Source organism: Geotrypetes seraphini, chromosome 1 (assembly GCF_902459505.1).
Source record: "Geotrypetes seraphini chromosome 1, aGeoSer1.1, whole genome shotgun sequence".
In the NCBI taxonomy this organism is placed as follows: Eukaryota; Metazoa; Chordata; class Amphibia; order Gymnophiona; family Dermophiidae; genus Geotrypetes; species Geotrypetes seraphini.
The window spans coordinates 64,033,150-64,057,461 of record NC_047084.1 but is presented as its reverse complement, the minus strand read 5'-3'; the positions used below and the strand labels follow the sequence as shown (position 1 = coordinate 64,057,461).

The 24,312-nt window shown below is 42.7% G+C and overlaps 1 protein-coding gene across 2 annotated transcripts in view; it reads right to left on the bottom strand.

The window, feature by feature from the left end:
• Positions 1 to 21,375, bottom strand: part of C9 (complement C9) — a 77,119-nt gene extending 55,744 nt beyond the window's left edge. For both annotated transcript variants that reach the window (XM_033932394.1, XM_033932403.1), the window contains exons 1-2: positions 21,265 to 21,375; positions 742 to 859 (exon numbers count right to left, since the gene is read on the bottom strand). In XM_033932394.1, the coding sequence (XP_033788285.1) occupies positions 742 to 859; positions 21,265 to 21,350 (204 nt within the window). In that variant the 5' untranslated portion in view covers positions 21,351 to 21,375. The remainder of the gene's footprint in view (positions 1 to 741; positions 860 to 21,264) is intronic.
• Between the last annotated feature and the right edge of the window lie 2,937 nt (positions 21,376 to 24,312).

The window sequence follows — 24,312 nt, the reverse complement described above, 5'->3', positions numbered from 1 at the left end:
GCCTAAATTAGGCATGATCTCTTGTATTCTCTAATACTGTGTGCATCTTTAGTGAATGCCCCTGACATGCCTATGCCTCTCCCATGGCCATATTCCGTTTCCAATTGCACGCTGAAAAATTTACATGCACATCTTTATAGAATAGCGTCCAGCAAGAGGTGCATGTACACTTCTCCCTCCGTATACGCAGTTTCAGCAATCGCGGCTTCGATTATTCATGGTTTTTAGCTTGCTGGCTTCTCCCCCCCCCCCCAATTACATCAGTTTGCATAGAGAAATTGCTGATTCCAAGCGTTTACAGATAAAACAGCTGATTCCCAGCACTTTCTTCACCGTGTTTTGCCTCTCCTTCAGGAACAGGCCAGGTCTCCCACCATGTTATTCGTGGTTTTTATTCACAATGGTTTTTAACAGAAAACAGCGAATAACATATGAAAGTTATTTGCAGTTTTTCTGTATTTGCGTTTCTGTTAATCCCCTATCACAGCGAATACGGAGGGAGAAGCATAAATTCGTATTAGTGTCAATAATTGATTATTGCTAATTGGTTCATTACTCAAATTATACATGCAAATTGAGTGTGTGCCCAAATTTGCATGCACAAGTTTGAGTGCCATTTATAAAATTTGGAGGTGTTTTTATTGGACCACAAGGCTAATTCCTTTGACAGAATGCAACTTGTAAGTAAATTATAACTGATTAAAGTCTATTGCAGTTTGAAAAATAACAGGCAAGAATTACCTTTTGTTGTGTGCATGGGTCGCAGGTACTCCATTCACTCCATGTACTCAACTGACAATTTATAGGAGATGGGGCATTGACCTCTCTTGTAAACCTATCCAAAACTTTGTCTGCAGATCTATTAAAAAATATATTAAGCAGGATCAACATCCTTCATTCTTAGATTATTGCAGTATCTTAGATTATTGCAATATCATATACGACTGAGAATCATTCAGAATACTGCCGTCCGTCTCATCTATGGCCTCAAAATATCTGATCAAGTAAGACCGTATTACAGAAAACTACACTGGTTGCCGATGGAGGCAACCGTCATCTTCAAGTTTGCCTGCCTCTGCTTCAAAACCATAACTGGTTTATCCCCAATCTACCTCTCGCACCATTTTGAATTTCCAGGCACCACTTGCACACGTAATGCCTATCTGTTCGCCTTCCCCTCCCCGAAGGGCTGTATCTACAAGAGATTCCTCGATAGATCACTGTCATTCCAAGCAGGCAAATGGAATAAATGTCTAACCACCCTCATTTCCAATTCACCCTCCTACCAATTTTTCAGGAATTAAATTAAACCTATCTCTTTGATAAATTCCTCTGACTCCTCCCTGCCTTGTAACATCTCTGAAACATTTTCGGATATACCTAACTACTACCGGCTTCCCAATGTAATTTGAATTTTTTTCTCTGTAACATCGCTGTCTGTATACAGTCTCTTCCTCTGTAAACCGCTCTGAACTGCTTGTGGTATTGCGGTATACAAAAATAAAGTTGTTATTATTATACACAATTACAAGGTTTATCCTCGTACTAGTATGTATAAAGGTAATTGAAAAATTTGGTTAATAAGCAAGTCAAACAATTTACTCCCTCTTCTATAAAACCGCATTAGCGGTTGTAGTGCAGAGAGCCGTGCTGAATGGTCCGCGCTGCTCCCGACACTCACTGAGTTCCTATGAGCATCGGGAGCAGCGCAGGCCATTCAGCGCAGCTCTCCGCGCTAGAAACTGCTAGCGCAGTTTCGTAGAAGAGAGGGGGTTAGTCTTCATCAAGTGCTATATACTTAGTCCTATGTGTTTACAGGTTTTTTTTCTTATAGGAAAAATAGCTTACAAAAAAGTTGGAAACTCGTTGAACTAGTATTTTTAGCGCCGGCTGCAGAGGTAAGAACGCTAATGCTCATAGGAATTCTATGAGCTTCTGAGTTCTTACCACCACAGCTGGTGCTAAAAACGCTAGCGCAGCTTTGTAAAGGAGGGGGTAAGTGAATAGCGCTCGGTGGAGACTATGCCGATTAACTTGCTTTTACTTTTCAAAACATCCTCGTACCTTAATCTCTTCGATAGATGGATAGCATGGCAGGTTTATATTAGCATTCCAGGTCAATTCCTCCAAATTTAGAGTTTACAAAAATTTACAACCAATAGTTATTTGGCAAGTTAGGGCAAATAAAGGTGATCATACTCAGAGATAAAAAGGGGTATTTAGAACTGCATTATATACTATATACTCAGGTCCCCTACAATTTATTTTTGTCTTTTTTTCTATGACCCAAGTGGATTAATATATCCATCACATGTTTGATTTACATATACTGTTGGAACTACACTTTCGACCTGGTTCACAGCACAATAACCATATAAACATATAAAAACAATGGAGTCGTAAAGAGAATACTAAATGTTGCTGAAAACACTGGAAATTGAAATAAAAAACGGACAGCTCTCAGCCAACACCTCAAAACACCTTTTTTCTTTGAAAATTATCATGAGGTAGGAGAAAGCCTCAGATCCCCCCTCCACCAAACCAATAACTCAGGTTGTTAATAAGCAGAGACTAACCGGGGTACATTCAAGACATAAAAAACCTCCTCATGTAATATTTCACTATACGAAAAAAGCCTTGTGCAATGCAAGTGAGGAAGTGTCCGTTCGATATTCAAAGCACCAGAAAATTAGGTGAACTGCCACTGCTCACAGCAACATTGAAGAGCAATGCCACATGAAGATGGAAAACAAAAGCACACCACACATCGACGATGGCCAGCGTTTCGCTAGTTATAAGCTGCCTCAGGATGTGAAAGTGGTCAATCTATCAATGCAACTCCAAGATTCAATATGTTGGCTTCCTAGAAAGGAGATACGTATGCCCTTATTTATCTTCTTTTCTCTGCATACCAAAATTAATTATATTGTATATTGCTTAGTCTTTATGTAGTATTTCATTAGCTAAACTAGGGGCTCCTTTTACGAAGCTGCGTTAGCGGTTTAACGCACGTAATAGCGCCCGCTAATTTGCCAGCTGCGCTAGCTGCTATCGCTTCCTCTTGAGTAGGCGGTAGTTTTTCGGCTAGCATGGGAGTTAGCACGTGCTATAAGGTGCGTGCGCTAAAGCCGCTAACGCGGCTTCCTAAAAGGAGCCCTAGGTCTATCTCAAATTATGCATCATTTTTTTAGCAGGCTAGAAATTTGTGTTCCTTCAGCTGGAGACAAAAAAATAACTTCATAAGAAAAAAATATTGGACTTGTTCCCCAACTAGATGAATTGAATCTAGCTGAGGAACAAGTCCAATATTTTACTAAACCATTGCAAGCAAGTTTTGGTCAAAGCTTTTACTGAATAAAATTTATTTGAATAGAGAATATATGACGACTAAATTTAGGCATAGATATGTTTTCCATTTGAAGAGTATGGGCTTCTACTAAGGTGTGCTAGCGTTTTTAGCGCACGCAGGATATTGCTGCGCTACACCGGACACTACACGGCTAGAACTAACGCAAGCTCAATGCTGGTGTTAAGGTCTAGCGTGCGCTATTCTGCGCGTTAACGCCCTAAAGCACCTTAGTAAAAGGAGCCCTATGTTGCTTTTATATAATTATATACTGTATTTATATTTGATTGATTTGAATGTATTTTTACCTTTTTTGTACTTATAAAATGTTTGTTTTACTTGTATTATTTATGTTCATATGTGGAAATGATGATTTTTTTTTCAAAACACACGTAAACCCCCCAATTGTCTAACTAGCACCCATGTCACCAGCCACCTTAAAAGCAGTCGCCAATCGTGTGTCAATCACGTCACTGTGCTAGTTACAGAATTGCGCCTATTTGCAGAGCAGCCCTTTTAAAAGAGGGAGGAACTGTGCCTAGCGCCTGCTCAGAAAAGCAATCACTAGGCACAGCTCCTCCCCTCATCCCTCCTGTCAAAAATATAAAAGTTTTCTTCTGCCTTCTGCTGCTGCTTTCACTGCTGGCTGAGCTGATCAATGAGAGGAATCCCCAATTAGCTGAGCCAGCAGGTGTTCCTGAAGCCACCAGCTTCAAGGCTTCCCCTGTGCTCAGCTTTTAGGCCCCTCCCATCGTATGGTTGGGCAGACTAGATGGATCATTTAGGTCTTATCTGCTGTCATTTACTATGGGGCTCATAATCGAAAGAGAAAAATGTCCAAAAACCGGCCTAAGCCGGCACTTGGATGATCATAAACGTAAGACTTCCAAGTGCCGATAATCAAACCTGGTTTTGGACGTATTTATAGATGACCTGGGCCTTCATAGTGCCACTGAGCGACCATAGCTACACAGGGCTTTTTATTAGGAGTGTCGAGGGCGGGATTTGGGCAGGATGTGGGCAGGCTTAGACTTAGTCGTATAGCATGTATAACCGAAAGTTTTACAACAGAGCCTAGATGGAACTTGGACATTGTGACTTAGACCATGTAAAACATGGTCTAAGTCACAAAAACCCACCTAAAGTCACCAGATAAGCACTGCAAACACATAATACAGACCCCCCCACCCTACCCCAGTGATCATCGACCCCCCCAACCCCGTTAAAAATCCTAATCACACCTGTAAAATTCAGCCTCCAGAACATCATCACCTGGCAGCCTGGCATAGGAAAGCCTACTCATCCTGCACAGAGGCAGCTTAAGTCGTCTTGGGGGTGGGTTAGGGACCCATGGAGAGGAGGCCCATAAGCCCCTGTAATCACTGCATTGATATTGAAACATGCGCACTCCCCTATACACCCCCAAAACCCTTTTGTACTGGCATATAAGTGGCTCCTGCAGCCATAAGGGCTATTAAAGTGGTAGATAAGTGGGTCTAGGAGATTCTGGAGGTAGTTTGGGGGGCTCACCATGACCTATAAGGGAGATGAAGACATGGCACCCTTTTTGTGAAGTTCATAGCAGTGCCCTACAACACAAGTCCATGATATAAAATGTTGACTGTGGTATTCTCCTATTGCTCCACCTTCCTGTTTGACACATGAAGAAACTCTTTCTGTGATGGTATACATTAAGATCCACTAGTACTCTAAGGGCTTAGAGGAGACTTAGAGGAGACATGATAGAAACCTTCAAGATCCTGAAGGGTATAGAAAAAGTAGACAGGGACAGATTTTTCAGATTACAGGGAACCACAAGTACAAGGGGGCACTCGGAAAAATTAAAAGGGGACAGGTTTAAAACAAATGCCAGAAAGTTCTTTTTCACCCAGAGGGTGGTGGACACATGGAACGCGCTTCCGGAGGCTGTGATAGGCCGGAGCACGTTACAAGGCTTCAAAGAAGGTTTGGATAGGTTCCTAGAGGATAAAGGAATTGAGGGGTACAGATAAGAGTAGCGGTAGGTTATAGGGATAGTCTGGGACCATTGCTCAGGCAATGGGCCTGATGGGCCGCCGCGGGAGCGGACCGCTGGGCAAGATGGACCTCTGGTCTGCCTCAGCGGAGGCAACTTCTTATGTTCTTATGTTCTTATTAAGGTGCGCTAGCGTTTTTAGCGCACGCTACATTGCCGCGCATGCTAACCCTGTGCTACGCGCCAAAAACTAATACCAGCTCAATGGAGGTATTAGCGTCTAGCGCGCACAACATTGCAGCGCGAGCTAAGCATGCACTAAAACTGCTAGCGCAGCTTAGTAAAAGGAGCCCTAAGGGTTCCTTTTACTAAACTGAAGCAAAAAGAGGCCTTTCATGGGTTTTTCCAATGTGCTAAGGCTAGTTTTCCTCTGGCCAGAAAATGGGCAATTTTTCCATTTTCCAAATTAATGGCCAAGTGCTAATTACACTATTAGCATGCAGCCATTAAAAAATTAGTGCATAAGCCCCCCAACGCCTCCTATTTCAGAGATGGTAAGGGCCCCCCCACTAACCAGTGCTAATCAATTAGCACGTGGCAATGCCCCACATGCCAATTGATTCGTGCTGTCATGCCTAAACCCTGACCTCAGACACAACCCTTTTTAGAAAAATAAAATTATTATTTTTTTGTGTATACACAAAGGGCCAGATTCTGTAACCAGTGCCAATATCAGTGCCTTAAAAGCAGCCGCTGATCGCATGTCAATCACGCATTGGCATCAGTTTCAGAATCGCACCTGTGGAAAAGATGGGCGCTGGAAATGTAGGCCAGGATTTTTTGGGCCTACATTTCCGGCACCTATCTTTGCGTGAATCATGTCTATGTATGTGCTTTAGGCCACATAACGCCACTTCTAGCATGGGCCATGCCTACTTTAGCGTTCAGAGGCCTACAGCGCCTAAGTAGGCGCTATTCCAGCGCCTTTTAATTAGGTGCTCATAGACGCTTCAACCTTGCTGTTTTTGCCATTTCTAATGGCATTCTTTAATTAACTTAGGCACCAGTTTTAGAATTTGCCCCAAAGGTAACGTGATCATATGTCCCGTTTTGAACAGGACCATCCCGTTTTTAGTTAACCTGTCCTGTTGTCCCCAAGCACTGCTTCGGGATGCTGAAATGTCCCATTTTCAGTAGTGCTGCTCAATTTCTGATTCGAACCGATTCACTTTGAGTGAATCGATTTGAATCGATTCATTTTTAGAAAAAAAAAACTCACCGATTCGTTGGCCCCGTTGTAGAGACCCGTTCGGGCTTCCCCTCTGCCGCACCACCGGAGTCCTTCCATCTAATGTAACTTCCAGTTTTGCAAAACTGGAAGTTACATAAGAGGATTGGCGGCGGCAGCAAGGCACAAACAAGTTGATTTTTATATTTGTTCGCTGGCTCGTCTCCAGAAGCATTTCTTATCTCCTCCCCGCATCTACAGTGTAAGTAAAGGATCTCTGCTGGAATTGGAGGTGGGGGGGAGGGAAAAGCTGAGGCCCTTTCTTTGGGGAAGCTGAGAATCGGGGAGGGGGCCTGGGGAGGAAGATAGATGTCCCATTTTAAGGAAAAAAATAAATGGTCACATTACCCAAAGGGCACATTTACCACAAGAAATCAGAGTACATCCCATGGTAAGCCTTAATGTAGACCAGGATTATCTAGACCTACATTTCCGGTGCCTAGAGTTGATGTGAATCACATCTCCATAGGTGCTTCATGGTACTTAACGCCACTTCCGGCATTAGCCACACCTACAGTGGTGTTAGGCGCTATTAAGCAGTGGTCACAAACTCAAACCCTTTGCAGGGCCACATTGTAAGTCTTCATGTGTGTTTGTTTATTTCTCACCCGCCCTCATCCAGGGCAAGTTACATATTAACATACAAAATAAAAGATTTACATTTATTATACAAAACACTTCAGAGACACACTATAACAAATTACGTACTTACATATCAAATCAAATTACATATAACATACACATCACATCAACGACGAATATCATTTAAGGCCAAAACTGGCCAAACCCACACATACATCAAAATATAAAATTCCATAAGTCATGCAAGATGCCTCAATAACAGACATCAATAAACAAAATAAAACAAACCAGACCATCGAACACCTCCGGCACCTGTGGTAATCATGTGCTAGTGCTTACTGGAACTTACTAAAAGGGCCCCTAAGGCAATGAAAGGGACAGTAGAAGGAAATGGTTGGGCAGACTGGATAGGTCATATGATACGTATCTGCCTTAATTTTTCTGTTTAAACTCAAGGGAGTAATTTGAAAAAGCCATTTTATTTATTTATTTATTTATCAATTTAGTTTGTTTAGCAAGTTACATTCAAGTGTATTTTCCCTGTTCCTATTGGGCTCACAACCTAAGGGCTCCTTTTACTAAACTGTGGTAACAAATGGCCTTAGTGTGCTTATACAAGTCATTCCTACATGTCAAGGCATTTTACCGTGGCTGTAAAATTCTCAATTTTCTAATTCTTTCATTAATGGCTCTGCGCTGTTATCATTAGCATACAACCATTAAAAAAAAATAAAAAATTACTGCGGGAGAATGTACTGCTACCAATTTTGTAGGTAGTAAGGCCCATATTCTATAGATGGTGCTGCGTTTTTAGGCAGTTAAGCACCCTACTGTCACCTAAGCTAAGAGAAAAATGTCGTTTAAACGATGTTTTAATCCGATTTTCAAGGTGCCTAAAAATGCCACTGTAATTGTGCCTCCGTAAATGCTTTATAGCAGTGGTCTCAAACTCGCGGCCTGCCAGATACTATTTTGAGGCCCTCGGTATGTTTATCATAATCACAAAAGTAAAATAAAACAGTTTCTTGATCATATGTCTCTTTAGCTACAAATTACAATATTATTATTAAGACTTAGCCAAAAGGAAAGATTTATAAACTATAAAGAGTTTTACCTCATGCAAAATTGTCATTTCTTTAATAAGACATTAACTATTTTTTTCTGAGACCCTCCAAGTACCTGCAAATCCAAAATGTGGCTCTGCAAAGGGTTTGAGTTTGTGACCACTGCTTTATAGCACCTAACACCACTGTAGGTGTGGCTAATGCCGGAAGTGGCGTTAAGTACCATGAAGCACCTATGGAGATGTGATTCACATCAACTATAGGCACCGGAAATGTAGGTCTAGATAATCCTGGTCTACGGTAAGGGCACCTACCTTTGCTGGAGGTGTGATTCTCTAAGTGGTGCCATGGCATGATCGACACACGATCGACAGCTGCTTTTAAGGTGGCTGCCGATCACGGCGCCATTTAGAGAATCCAGCTCTAAGGGCTCCTGCATTATTGATGTACTAACCAGTTAGTGCGTGGTAATATAGATGCACTAACTGGTTAGCGCAGGAATGCCCATTCTCTGCCCCTGCCACACCACATAAAAAAATGGAAAAAAATAATTAGTGCATACTTAGTGTGTGCATATACCAAAACTAACACAGAATGCAAAAGTGCATCCCACATTATGCTTATTTTATGCTATGTTAAGTACATGTTAACACCTAAAAATGCTTAGTAAAATGACTCTAAGTTTGTGTCTGAGGGAATGGAAAGTTTGCATAACTTTACTTATAGAATACTAAAATAAACACAGCAACATGGGGGCATATAATAATAAAAAATACAGACCATCCAAAAGCTGTCATGTCAGCTCTTGGATGTCCTAATCGACAGGGCATCCAAGACCCAATTTTTGAAGCTAACTTTCTGGACGTTTAGCGAGGCATTTTGCCCACTGTGCATCCAGAAGCATGGGGGCATTTTGGGAAGCATGTTATGGGCTGGCTTTGGGAGGATTAGGCGTGGACGTTTTGCAGCGATAATCGAACCTTATTCAGGACATCCTAGATGGAACTTAGACATTTTGGGCTAGACCTGTTTTGTGCCACAAAGATACACAAACTTATCAGATGACTACTGGAGGGATTAAGTAATGACCCTCCCCCCCCCCTGACTCCCCCAGTGGTCATTAATCCCCTTCCACCCCACAAAGATCTGAATGAAACAGTACATACCTGACTCTAGAACAGCAGCAGTTGGTATGGGAAAGCCTAGTAGAACATCACACCAGGTGTTTTAAGTAACCTGGTGGGTAGGTTAGTGAACTATAGAGAGGAAGTGCCAGGCCCATAAGCCATTCTAACCACTACATTGATGATGAAAAGTGTGAGGCCACCAAAATCCTACTTTATTGCCATATAGATGCTACCTGCAGCTTTAAGGGCTATTGGGGTGGTAGACAGGTAGGTATAGTTAGTTGGGGGGGGGGAGTTTTGGAGGGCTCAGCATAAATTAGAAAGGGGTTATGGTGAGACATATATCTGGCACTCACAGAGATGCAGCTCAACATAAAACTTACAGTTTTGTTAACAGCATAGCAATAGTAAAATGACCAGAGGAGGATGAGGAGGCCTCAGGGGAGAGGCGGCCTGGGTCCAGGAAGTGACATCAGAGGAAGAGCAGACACTGGAACGAGCAGCAGGTTGGGGTTGCTGGCTCCCCCACCAAGACGGCGCATAGGTGTCAGGATGATCCATGCTAAGTGTGAATTCTATATTAGCAATTAGGCACATAATTGCCATCAGAACAGTTCACATGTGCAGAAATTGGGAGCAGTAAGATTAGAGAATGACAAGGGAACAAATTGTCCCCATCCCCGCAGTAACTCAATTTCCCTGTCCTTGTGATTTTTGTCGCTGTCCCTGCCCCATTCCGTAAACTCTACCTTAACTGCACAAGCCTCAAACACTTATGATTTTAAAGAGTTTGAGGCTTGTGCAGATGAGGACGGAGTTTGCAGGAATGGGGCAGGGACAGGAAAAGAACTTGTGGGGATGGGCAAATGAGTTCCTGTGGGGACGGGGGAAAAATTTGTCACTGTGTCATTGTCCAGTTGAGATCCCCCAAAGAAGCAAATTGTGAAATGGAGATCCCTATCAGGATAGAAACATAGAAACATAGAATATGATGGCAGAAAAGGGCCGGCGGCCCAACAAGTCTGCCCACTCCAGAACCCTCCCTCAGCTAAAATGCCCTCTCTAGAGCCTCCTCTCCATGAGTCTGTCCTTTAAGCATGACTCTGTAGCGACCCCACTTGTCTGTCCCAACGTCTTTTAAAGTTGAGCACGCCGCTGGCCTCTACCACTTGTTGTGGAAGGTCTTCCATCGATCAATCACCCTTTCGGTGAAGAAGTACTTCCTGGTGTCTCCATGAAATCTTCCCCCTTTAAGTTTTAGCGGATGTCCTCTTGTTGCCGTGGGACTCCTAAGAAAAAAGATGTCTTCCTCCACCTCGATGCGGCCCGTTTATTTAAATGCTTCAATCATGTCCCCTCTTTCTCTGCGCTCCTCGAGAGAATATAGGCGTAGTCTGGTCAGACGTTCCTCAAAAGGGAGATCCCTAAGTCCTGAGACCATCCTAGTGGCCATTCTCTGGATCGATTCCAGTCTCTTCACATCTTTTCGATAATGCGGCCTCCAGAACTGGACACAGTACTCCAGGTGGGGGTCTCTCCATGGATCTGTACAATGGCAGTATGACTTCAGGATTTCGGCTGAGAAAGCTCCTTCTGATGCAACCTAGCATTTGTCTTGCTTTTGCTGAAGCTTTCTCCACTTGATCAGCAGCTTTCATATCGTCCCGGATGAGTACTCCTAAGTCCCTTTCTACAGTAGTTCTTGTTAAGGTTTCACCGTTCAAGGTGTAAGTCCTGCAAGGATTGCCGCTTCCAAGATGCATCACTTTACATTTTTTGACATTAAAGTTTAGATGCCAAGTACTGGACCATTGTTCCAGCAGAAGTAGAAGTAGGTATATATACTCGAATATAAGTTGAGACCCCCTTTTTCTCCCAAAAAAGGAAGAAAAATGGTTGACTTGAATATAAGTCAGGCAGCTTAATATTCAAGTGCCCTGCCCTGTCAGGCTGTGCACCAAGCACCCTTCCCTCCCTCCTCTGTCAGGCGCTGCACCCAGCACCCTTCCTTCCCTCCCTCCCCTGTCAGACACTGCACCCAACATCCTTCCCTCCCTCCCCTGTCATGCTTTGCAGCCAGCTCCCTTCCTTCCTTCCCTCCCTTGTCAGACTCTACACCCTCCCTCCTTTCCTCCCAGGCTCTGCACCCTGCCCCCCCAGCCCTAGCCTCATCCCCTATGGACGTGCAGTGGGCAGGAGTGAACTTTTCGAGTTCCTGCCCTGCTAACTAGCTGCCGTGAGTTTCTTTGGCCACTGAGCAGCACGAGCAGGCGCGCAAATTTGGCCTTCTTCTCGGTGCTGAGTGTTTTCCTTACTGGAACCCACGAATGCAAAAGCACAGAATACTTGCTCTTTTGTGGGCAGGTGGAAACTTATGTGCTTAAGTACTGTAGGGCACCTACTGTACAGAGGAAGGGGTTCCGCCCATACACACACGCAACTGCACAAACACTCCAGCGGCTTATAACAAGACTGAAACCTTAAAATGCGCCGCGAAGGTAAGGGGGAGGGAGGGAGATGCATGGACCGTGCGAGGGGTGCCAGAGGGAAGGTTGGATGCGACAGGGACGGTGGTCCGGTGACGGGGACAGATTTTTTTCTCCATGTCATTCTCTATGCCAAAGCAACAAAAAGGCAGTATACAAGTCCCTACTCCCTTTCTCTGTAAGTCTGTTCTGTAAGCACACACATAAGTTGCCTAGCCTGTAAATTCTTGTAAATGGATGGCTTCTATTTATATAAATACTGTAATTTCCATGCATCTGTTCTGTATCTGGCATCTGTTCTGTATCTGGCATCTGTGTTTAAGACTGGTGTAATTGCAGGTATGTAAATGTATGGCACACCGATACCAGGTTACACTAACTTTCTAAAATGGAATCTGGGTGCCCAGATGCCATAATATGATAGGTTGTTACCATTCAGCCTTTAGGCACCTAAATAGAGGTATCCACTTATCAAATTGCTACCTTAATCTATAAGCACCTGGACAGTTGCTGGTGATATGTATATTCGGTACAGGTATATGAATCAAAATATCAGTACTGACGTTCTTTATCCCAAGAGGTATACAAATCTCCATAAGCCCTGAATATGTATACCCTAGAGCAGGGGTGTCAAAGTCCCTCCTTGAGGGCCGGAATCCAGTCGGGTTTTCTGGATTTCCCCAATGAATATGCATTGAAAGCAGTGCATGCAAATAGATTTCATGCAGATTCATTGGGGAAATCCTGAAAACCCGACTGGATTCCGGCCCTCGAGGACCGACTTTGACACCTGTGCCCTAGAGGAAAGGAGGGACAGGGGAGATATGATTCAGACGTTCAAATACTTAAAGGGTATTAACGTAGAACAAAATCTTTTCCAGAGAAAGGAAAATGGTAAAACCAGAGGACATAATTTGAGGTTGAGGGGTAGTAGATTCAAGAGCAATGTTAGGAAATTTTACTTTACGAAGAGGGTGGTGAATGCCTGGAATGCGCTCCCGAAAGAGGTGATGGAGAGGAAAACCGTGACCGAGTTCAAAGAAGCGTGGGATGAACACAGAGGATCTAGAATCAGAAAATAATATTAAATATTGAACTAAGGCCATTACTGGGCAGACTTGCATGGTCTGTGTCTGTATATGGCCGTTTGGGGGAGGATGGGCTGGAGAGGGCTTCAATGGCTGGGAGGGTTTAGATGGGATGGAGTAGATTTTAACGGAGATTTTGGCAGTTGGAACCCAAGCAGGTAGAGCTTTGGATTCTTGCCCAGAAATAGCTAAGAAGAAAAAATTTAAATTGAATCAGGTTGGGCAGACTGGATGGACCATTAGGGTCTTTATCTGCCGTCATCTACTATGTTATGTTACTATGTTAGGATATAATAAATGCTCTCCAACTATCTTTTTACGTTTTCATTCTTAAGTTTATGAAGGCTTCAGCGGTGTCACTCAAAGCTCAATTACATTTCATTGCAATAAGATTCACACACCCACCTCGTCATCAGCCTTTCTCATTTCTTTTCCCTCTTCCTTAAATATTTTATTTAAACTGTCTCCCCCATCTCTCGCTGGACATACGCTGGGGGCGTTCAGTAAGATACGGCGGGAAGAGGGGAAGTCCTTGAAAAAGCTGTTTTTTGTTTGGCGAAACATGTTGGACATACACCCCCTGGCTGACGGACAGAATGCTTTAAACCTAAGTTATTAAAGTCTCTATTTGCTCGTTAAGATATTAGAGTGATGGGGGACAGTTTAAATAAAATATTTAAGAAAGAGGGATAAGAAATGAGAAAGGCTGATGATGAGGTGGGTGTGTGAATTTCACTATAATAAATGTAATTGAGCTTTGAGTGACACCGCTGAAGCCTTCGTAAACTTAAGAATGAAAAAGTAAGAAGATAGTTGGAGAGTGTTTATTATATCTTGAGAATAAAGAGGGAGACCTAAATATATGAATATATGCAACAGTGCATAGTTTTAGATGCTGGCAAGCCCTTATGAATATAAAACCCTGGGTCTGATCCAGATTTTATTTATGCTGCATTCCTTTCAGGCCACACTCTGGGACTTTTACCATGAGAGAGGGTCAAGCAAGGTCAATGTGAAAATAAACTCCTGAGCTGCATCTGCGTAGGCCACAGTGCTGATCAAAAACTAGGAATAATCCAGCAGCTTGGAGGCCTCTTTAGAGCTGGAAGCATGCCCCTGCTCAGGGTAATTTGCGATCACTGTACATTCTAGAATGATTGCCAGAACAGAACTATAATGATTACATGCCTTTGTGGGGTCTGAGTCCAAGTTCAATCCAAAATAATGAATTAACTGTTATCCAAGGGCATTCCAAGATACACAGAGTCTTGAATGCTGTGGCAATTTTAATTTTTACATCTTGAACAGGATTCTTTATAACGTAGAAAAAACTTGCAATAACAAAACGACCATGTAACTTTCAGCTTTCTCATTTTCTCGGAACCAAGGATCCTGTGCTAATCCCCTGTTTTCTTCAATTCTAGTACTGTTGGTTCACCATCGCATCACAGGAAGACTGTTCGGTTTATTCATTGCCCGTTCTGTTATGTATTCTTTTCTTGCATGTCTCCAGAGTTTTCCCCGTGGAGCTTCAAATTACAACCTTCTGTTCTAAAACATCTATTTGCTGAAAAAATGTTAATTTTTTTCTGCATTATGTATTTATTTTTTTTTTAAATTCTAATCCGCCTAGATCTAAGCGGCTTACAAAACTATAAACATAATCATATAACCCACATACAAATAAGTAAACAAACATATCTAAAACATCTTCAATCAAGATCCTAGCTCAATCAAGAGAATGCCTCCACAAACAAGGTTGTTTTCATTTGAGGCACTTGAGGTCTTCTATCATATCTTCCCTTTCCTCTCATTCTTTTCTTTTGAAATAAGTTGATTCAAGTGTCTAAGGCGTATTTCAAAGCACCTAGGGATTTTGGTAGGCCTTCGCTGGATTGCTTTTAAAGAGCAATTTTAGATTCAAACAATTTTTATTGATGCATACAAAAACAACATAAGAGTATCACATTATGTATAATACAACAACAATGCATCAAATAATATAAAATAAGAAGCATAAATACCCTCCACCTCCCCACCCAAAACCCTCCCTCCCCCCCATGGTATTCTCTAATTTACCTCACTATGGTATACTCTAATTCACCTCACTATGACACATCAATACACTCTAGGAAACCCATCTTAAGACCACACTACGGCCCTTAGGATGCAAGATTTGTAAGTAAGGTTCCCATATATTCATAAACATCAACTTTCGCTTCTCAGTCCTTCCAGCATCTCTCGCCTCCCAGATGGCCAACTGATGTAATTGGTTTCGCCAATGCAAAACTTTGGGAGGTCAGGGACCGTCCAATATTGTAAAATACATTTTTTGGCCAATAAACTCATCTTCCTACACAGCACCCGATGACTCTTAGGCAAATGTCTGAAAGCCTCTGGCAAATCTAAAGAGCAATTTTATAAAAGGGTGCCTCAAAAATGTGCCTATTTTATAAGACAACAAGGTTCTTTAGGTGCCTTTGTGACTTTAACCACATAGAGGGGCCTAAGCAAATTTTGGGGAATGGGATTGTTTTTCCTTTTAATTAACCCCAAACACTTGTAAGAAACAAAATGATGGGCTTTCACAAAGCTGCAACACTGAGCTACCCTTAGGAATAGAACAGGTGACTCAGCGTTTAGCGTCCGCTGCTTGGCAGCATAGCTTTGTGAAAAGACCTGATAGAAAGTCCTGGCAAAACTTGAAGTGAGCCCCACCAGTGTCTCACAAGTTGCCCTCTCCAAAATATAGTATTTAGCACTCTGGGGAAGAACTGGGAAGAACTGGGATGCACTGGGTGTTAAGTACATCCTACCAGCTAGAGATGAAGGGCCTGATTCTGTACAGGATACCCAGACTCGGCAGCTGCCTAAGCAGCTTTTGAGAATCACATATGGGCGTCCTATACAGAGTTGCCACCCCAATTCTCTAACCGGTGTCCATGTCACAGACACCGTTTAGAGAATCATGTTGCCGCTGAGCTAAGAACATAAGCAGTGCCTCCGCCGGGTCAGACCATAGGTCCACCCTGCCCGGCAGTCCGCTCCCGCGGCAGCCCAAACAGGTCACGACCTGTCTGAATCACCAGAAGGGGCTCCCTTGCCACCTTGGTTTCTCATTGAAGTCCTATCTTCCCATCGAAGTCCTAACCCTCCGGTCTTGCACATGCACGATCTGGTTGGGTTTCTATACTTATTACCTAGTTAGCTTTCTATACTTGTGTTACATCCCAGCTCCTCCCTCAGTATCCCACGATCCCTTTATCCCTCAGGAATCCGTCCAATCCCTGTTTGAATCCCTGTACCGTACTCTGCCTGATCACTTCCTCCGGTAGCGCATTCCAAGTGTCCACGACCCTTTGGGTGAAAAAAAACTTCCTTGCATTTGTTTTGAACCTATCTCCCTTCAGTTTCTCCGAATGCCCCCTCGTACTTGTTGTCCCCTTCAGTCTGAAGAATCTATCCCTATCCACCCTCTCTTTGCCCCTCATGATCTTGAAGGTCTCTATCATATAATAATAATAATAATAATTTTATTCTTATATACCGCCACACCCAGCGAGTTCTAGGCGGTTTACATTAAATTAGATTAGGATCCGCATAGACTTGTAGATTTACAACAAATTTATAGGATTTACAACAACTGTAGCCAAAACTTGGCAGATGAAAAGGGAAATTTACAACAAGTTTAGCCAACTTCGTAGATGAAGAGGGCAGAATTACAACAAATTAATCGGATTTACAACAGATTTGGTCAGACTTGAAGGAAGTGGGAAGGAGAAGCAGGGGGAGATAGGAGCTATCGTGAAGGAGAAGAGTCGGGTAGGGGGCCTTGAGATTATCTGAAGGGTCAGTTAAGGGTTTTGTTTGCTGAAAAGGTGGGTTTTGAGTGATTTTCTGAAGTCGAGGTAGGTGGGGGCCTCGAGTATCATTTGGGCTAGCCATGGGTTCATCTTGGCTGCTTGGAAGGCGAGGGTTTTATCAAGGAATCTTTTGAGTTGACAAAGCTTTGGCGAAGGGTATGCGAACAGCTGAATTCTGCGGGATTTCTTGTTGGTGCAGTGAAGATTTAAGTGGGGAGTGATGTATCTTGGCGAAAGACCATATCTCCCCAGAGCCTCCTTTTTTCCAGAGAGAAGAGCCCCAGCCTATCCAACCTCTCGGCGTATGGGCAGTGTTCCAGCCCTTTTACCAGTTTCGTTGCTCTCCTTTGGACTCTCTCAAGTACCGCCATGTCCTTTTTGAGGTGCGGCGACCAATACTGAACGCAGTATTCCAGATGTGGACGCACCATCGCTCGATACAATGGCTGATCGCAACAAGGAAATCTCCTTACCATGATCAGCTGAATGGAAGGGAACTCATCCCCCCCTCCCACTCAGGTGGCAGGAGGGATGCCTAATCCATGCAGTGACCGACTGACCCCCCCCACACCCGGCAATCCGCCTAAAGGGGAGATCACCACCCCAATTCACCCTGTACTTTGTAAACAGAAGATCCAGCCGGAAGGAGGCATACACCCTCTGGCCGGCAGACTGGCCACTGGACAATGGCAAGCCTTCCCCTTTCTGGTGCACTCTGGGATGCACCAGGGAGGAACCTAAGGCCCTGATTGGCTCAGATGAACTGGGAAGGCCCGCCATATTCCAAGTGGCTGGCCTGACGGCTGGAGGGTGTATGCCTTCCTCCAGCCGGACCTTTTGTTTACAAGGTACGGGGGTGGTGGTGGTGGTCCCCCTTTAAGGGGATCACTGGGTGGGGGGCATTGCTCCTGCCTATTGCAGTTGGGTGGGGGTGTTCTGGCAGGAGGGAGTGGGCATCCCTCCTACCTATCATGGTTGAGTTTGGGGGGGATGTTTCAAGGGGATTCTAGCAGGAGGAATTGGGCACTTCTCCTGCCGGGGTTGCTTGAGGGGTTCTGGCAAGAGGAATTGGGCACTCCTCCTGCTGGGGGATGCTTCAGAGGTGGCAGCAGGAGGGGGTGGTGGCAGGAGGGAATGGGCATCCCTCCTGCCACCCGACTTCACAGGGGGTGGGGACAAGTTCCTGCTGCAACCGCTCAGCTGATCATGGCAGTGAGATTTCTTTGCTGCGATCAGCATAGCGGCTGCATCTATTTAAAACGTAGACCAGATTTTTGTTGGTCTACATTTCAGGTGCCTATTGCAACCCTAGGGAGATGCGTAGGGCTGCCTATGTTCGCCCAACGCCACTTCCGGCTGAAAACAATACCCATGCCTAGCCTTGGGGGCGCTTAAGCGTCCCTATGCATCTCCCTCAACAGACGCTTACAGTATAGGCAGCCTGCCTTGGGGTTTTTTTTTTTTTTAAATGTGTGTCCCAATTGGCTGGTTAGACAACAGTAGGATGCCTACTGTCGCCTACAATCGGGATGCTGTTTATCAAATATACCCCGAAGTATCTTTTCTTGCCTCCTATCTCACAAACTGATGGTTCCCTCTCCCTCTTCTCTGTTGCTCTGACAATTCCCTTTCTCTTTGAGCAGTCCTTTGTGGCTCAAGCCTGACTAGCTTGGGATAACTGAAAATATAATGCCAAAAAAAAGGTCCAAACTGAATAGTTAAAACAACCAGTTGAAAAAGATTAAAAAAACCCCAAACAAACCCAAAACTGTTGGTAAAATTATAATGCACAAATTCTTTCATTATTATATTTTGCATGTCTAGAAGAGAGTGGTGGCAATTTACTTTCCTTCCATAATAATTGGAATCATTTTTGATCTTCACTTTACATGCTGGGTGAGCCTAGTGGGTTGAGTGTTGAATGGACTTCTTTAATTTGATTGATTGCTTTAATAACATCTTTAAACCCTGATTGGCTCATTTGAACCTTCAAGATATGACATCTTTCAAGTTTATTGGTTATTGCTTTTTTGAGCAGTCACTGTAGGATTACCATATGGCTCCAGAAAAAGGAGGATGAATTGAGAAATCCGAGTTTTACTCCAATTGAAAGCAATGGAAGTAAGGAGGTCAGATGGAGACATCTGAGTTTTACTTCTCTTGAAAGCAATGGAAGTAAAACCCAGATGTCTCAATCCATCCTCCTTGTTCTGGAGCCATATGGAAATTCTAAGTCTTGTTTTTGTGGGGTTTTTTTCCCTTTAGAGGCAGTTTGATGGCAGCAACAATCTTTCCCTGACACAGAGCCTGTTCAACTTGAAACCTCAGCCTCGTTGGGATTTTTGGACAGCTTCAAGTCATTCTGAGCTACTGGGCAAGTCACTTAATCCTCCATTGCCCCAGGTATGAGTGGAGTAGAACGGGTACAAGTGGATCAATTTTTCACTCTGTCAAAAATTACAAAGAGTAGGGGATACTCGAAGTTATAGGGTAATACTTTTAAAATCAATAGGAGGAAATTTTTTTTCATTCAGAGAATAGTTAAGCTTTGGAACGCATTGCCAGAGGATGTGGTAAGAGCGGATAGTGTAGTTGGTTTTAAGAAAGGTTTGGACAAGTTCCTGGAGGAAAAGTCCATAGTCTTGTTATTGAGAAAGACATGGGGGAAGCCACTGCTTGCCCTGTATTGGTAGCATGGAATATTGCTACACCTTGGGTTTTGGCCAGGTACTAGGGACCTGGATTGGCCACCACGAGAATGGGCTACTGGGCTTGATGAACCATTGGTCTGACCCAGTAAGGCTATTCATATGTTCTTATAGATTGTGAACCTGCTGGGAGAGATAGGGACAAATGTTTAAGTACCTGATTGTAAACCACTTAGGCTATAAGTGGTGAATAAATACTAAAAATAAAAAAGGTCTCCAATGATTTCCAACCATCTACCATACTTGTATAAAGATATGGCTGATCCAGTCTGCCCATCGATGCCATCTACTATCTATTCATCTCCCTTAAAGATCCTATGCACTTTATCCCACGCTTTCCTGAATTCAGGAGGCTATATCACACATTCACCATCAACTGAAAGAGACTCATCTGTTCATTTCTGCCTTGGAGGTATTTAGATTAGTTTAGTTAATAAGGCTTGATATACCATCCTTCAGGACAAACCAGAGCAGTATACAAGATAAACTAATCTCATTGAAATAGTGAGGAACTGCAATGTCAAATCAAAGATAATCTTTCAATATTTATAGTATATATAAAGAGAATCTCACTCTTTACACCAAAACAGTTCACTCCAGTATAGTAGCGCTAGATAATATATAAATGTTTTATAAATTCTTTCTTAGTCCAGTACATCTTAGGAATTCAGATATCCACCCTTATCGATAGATACAGGTGATGGGATTCTTCATGATTCCAAGTACTATTTCCCATCTATTTATTTATTTCAATTATTTTATATAAATATAATAAATAATAGACTTAGCGAAACGCGTCGGGAAGGGAAATTGACTTTGAATAAGCTAAGTCTATTATTTATTATATTTATATAAAATAATTGAAATAAGTAAATAGTTGGGAAATAGTACTTGGAATCATGAAGAATCCCACCACCTGTATCTATCGATAAGGGTGGATATCTGAATTCCTAAGATGTACTGTTGTAAAGAAACTGGACTAAGAAAGAATTTATAAAACATTGATATATTATCTAGCGCTACTATACTATCTAAGTTGAAATCAAAGATAAAGCATAGAGAATTGACGCATTCAATATTTAAAAGCTAATTATTGGCACCAGGACAGGCAGCAGCAACAGGTTAATTGGGGTGTAAAAATGGGAAAGCTAAGGTGAACAAATATGTTTTTAAGGAGGGCACACAAGTGGGGATATGATTGCTTGTAACAAAATTTTAATGGCAGAGCATTCCAAAGAGCAAGTGTAGCACAGAAAAAGCCGAATGACACGTCAATTCCAGGTGGGAAAGATGAACAGGTGTGCCGCCCCCCCTTCTCCTCCCCGCCACCCCCCTCCCCCCGCTCCTCTCCTTGCTGCACGCCCCTTGCCTTCCCCCGTACCTTTTTGTACTTTCCCGGCGTGAGGTTGCTGCCTGCGTCAACATGGGCGCTCTCTCTAACGTCACCACTCACCCTTACTATGCCACAGCACATAAGATATACATGAACTAGGGTGGGATTTATACCTGGGTCCTGTTGTTTAAAGTCTACTGCACTGAACACTAAGTACAATTATCACTTCATGGATCATATCAAAATAAGAACAGAACAATTTTAATAAGTTTGCTTGTTAGAACTGTCAACTGAGTTCTATTAAAAAAATGTGCTTTGACCTGCACCTGATAAAGTATCAAATATCGGCAATGCGCCATACAATATATTACCACATAACAAACATAGGAAAAAGAATGACTTACCTTTTTGATTGCTTTAAGACAGAGCTGGAGCATTCTAGTATGCAGAAAACATATATTAGTCCCAGGATTGCACGTATGGTGGGCATGGTTGCTCTGTGCAAAGTAGATTTGGAAGGAACTGCAAAGATCAATTTCGAAGTCCATATATTGGCTCTTCTTTCAGTCACTTATTAACAGATTTGCAAATATCATAATTGAGAGATCACCCAATGGATGGCAAAGGCTAGTAGTCCATGATCACTTACAGTAAATACTCCAGACAAACAAGGAAAGGACCGCAAATGGATATGAGATATTGAGCAACCACAGATGTACCCAACTTGGTACCCTGTGAGACCTTGATGATGATTTAGTGCAAATTTTTGGCTGCATAGAATGCATTACAAGCATAAAAGGATTGGTTGATCTGAAAATTTGGCACATATAGAGAAATATATATATATATATATTTTTTAGGGGAAAATTTGTAAACTGTCCACTGAGAGAAAAGTCCATGGTAGCTTTTAACCCACAAACATTTGAATTTAACTCATTTCATTTTTCAGTGCTAGTTGAAAGGGAGTTAAATATTTCCATGGCATTATTGTATAAAGATGAGTCTTTTTCAAATAAAGGAAAACTCCATAAGGAGAGGGCATAGGATGAAGTTAAGAGGCTCAGGAGTAATGTAAGTAAATACTTCTTTACAGAAAGGGTGGTAGATGCATGGAATAGTCTCCCAATGGAGGTGGTGAAAATGAAGACTGAATCTCAATTCAAGATAGCATTGGTCAAGTACAGTATGTGCGATCTCTTAGGAAGAGGAGGAGATAGCGGGTGTTGTGGATGGGTAGATTGGATGGGCTATTCTGCCTTTATCTGCCGTCATGTTTCTATTTCAGGTGCATTTGGTGTTTCCCTGTCCCCAGGGAGTTTACTATTTAAGTTTATACTTCAGATAATGGAAGTTTGAAGTTACTCACTTAAGGTCACAGGCACATCGGTGGGATTTCAATAGTAGCTTCCTTGGCTCTGTAGCACTAAGCTACTCCATATCCATTGGGTTTCAAAGTGAAGATTTGCATATGATATAAGATATGTACTTTCACTTTGAAACTTGCCAAGGCTGGATTCAAAATACCTGAGAATACCTGCAGCAACTTTTCTCATGGAAAATAAACAAAATTGATGTGTGTTATTTATTTATTCTTTCAATTTTCTATACCATTCTCCCAGGGGAGCTCAGAATGGATTACGTGAATTTATTCAGATACTCAAGCATTTTTCCTGTCCGTCTTGGTGGGCTCACAATCTATCTAATGTACCTGGGGCAATGGGGGGATTAGGTGACTTGCCTAGGGTCACAAGGAACAGAGTAGGTTTAAACCCACAACTTCAGGGTTCCGAGGCTGTAGCTTTAACCACTGCCCACACTCTCCCCCTAATTTCCCCTTTTTTCCCTCTGATGTCCTCAACTTGCATTCTGGTACACTCCATCACTCTATACAACTATAAATGTTTGTGTGCTGTAGAGTAAACCCCCATGGTAAGAATAAGGACCAAAGTAGAGAAAATCGTATCCTAGAGATAAGTGTGACTGTGCAGATGGTGTCACAGGAAACATTTTGACTTCCTGAATAATGGGATGATTTTCAAAAACCTATTAAGCAGAGATGGTGTCTATCAAAGAAGGAATGAAGTGTCTTCTATAGGCTAAGGGGCTGATAATCAAAACTTAAACATGTCTAAAAACCCACCCAAGTTGGCACTTGGTCATCCTAAAAGGCAGGTCATCCAAGTGCCGATAATCAAAATGGCTTTTTGGACGTATCCAGGGGCATTTTAGGCCTCTGAATGCCACAGTGTTCCCAGAGCTGAAAGGGACATTTTTGGAGGAGTGGTTAGGGCAGGATGTGGATGGGATGTGGGCCGACCTAGACTTAGTTGTCCTGCAAGGTTAATCAAATGCTTGTCATTTCCCCTGGTCTGTTTCTGTATAAATTGTATTTTATTTGGCACATTGTTTTGATGTTTTTGTACACCGCCTAGAAGGCTTGATTGGGTGGTATAAGAAATTTTAAATAATGATGGTCTAAGAAAGGATATTAAGATATGGACATTATATGACTTTTACTTTGAATAATTTTTCTTTCCTGGGTTTCCTGTGCTAGCAAGAGTTATTCTTGTGAATTGTATTTGAAAGTTAAATAAATAAATTAAAAAAAAAGACATTTTAAATAAACTTGCTAGGCGAAACATATACGTTGTGAGTTAGATAATGTAAAAGCAGGTATAAGTGCCAAAAAGGTATCCAAAATAACCAGATAACCACTGCAGAGACAAAGTAAAGACCCCACACACTTCCATGTTCACTGACCCCATCACACCCCCAAAAAGGTTCAGAATAAAAACATATATACCTGCCTCCGGAACATTGGTACCTGTTATAGGAAAGCCTAGTACAGCTGCACAGAGGTGTCTTAAGTTGTCTTGGGGGGGAGGCTACTCTAACCACTACATTAATTGTAGAAAATGTGAGCCCCAAAACCTACTGTACTGCCATATAGGTGTTACCTGCAGCCATTACGGGCTATTGAGGTTGTAGACAGGTGGGTATAGTGGGGTTGGGGGTGTTTTAAGGGGCTCACCATAACCTATAAGGGAGCTCTGGTGAGATGCTTATCTGGTACCCTTTTTGTGAAGTTCACAGCCGTGCCTTGTAATGTGCCCCACTGCTCTGTTGCCATGTCTGTGTAGCCAATCCATCACAATGCTGGCCCCTCCCACATTCAAAAGGTCTTGTTCTGGACATTTGGGAGTTGAACGAATTTTTGGTCGAGAATATGGTATAAACGTAGACATAGTGGTGGTCTGGACGATCAAATGCCTGGATGTACAGATAGATGATTTTCAAAAAACGAAATAGTTTAGATGTACTTTTCGAGAATTAGACATTTTACCAGTTCCAACTTTGGGCGACTAGTGCCCTATGTCCAAATTGGACTTAGACGTTTCTTTTCATTATGGCCCGCCAACCTACTAAAAAGAGCTTTAAACTAGAATGGGTAA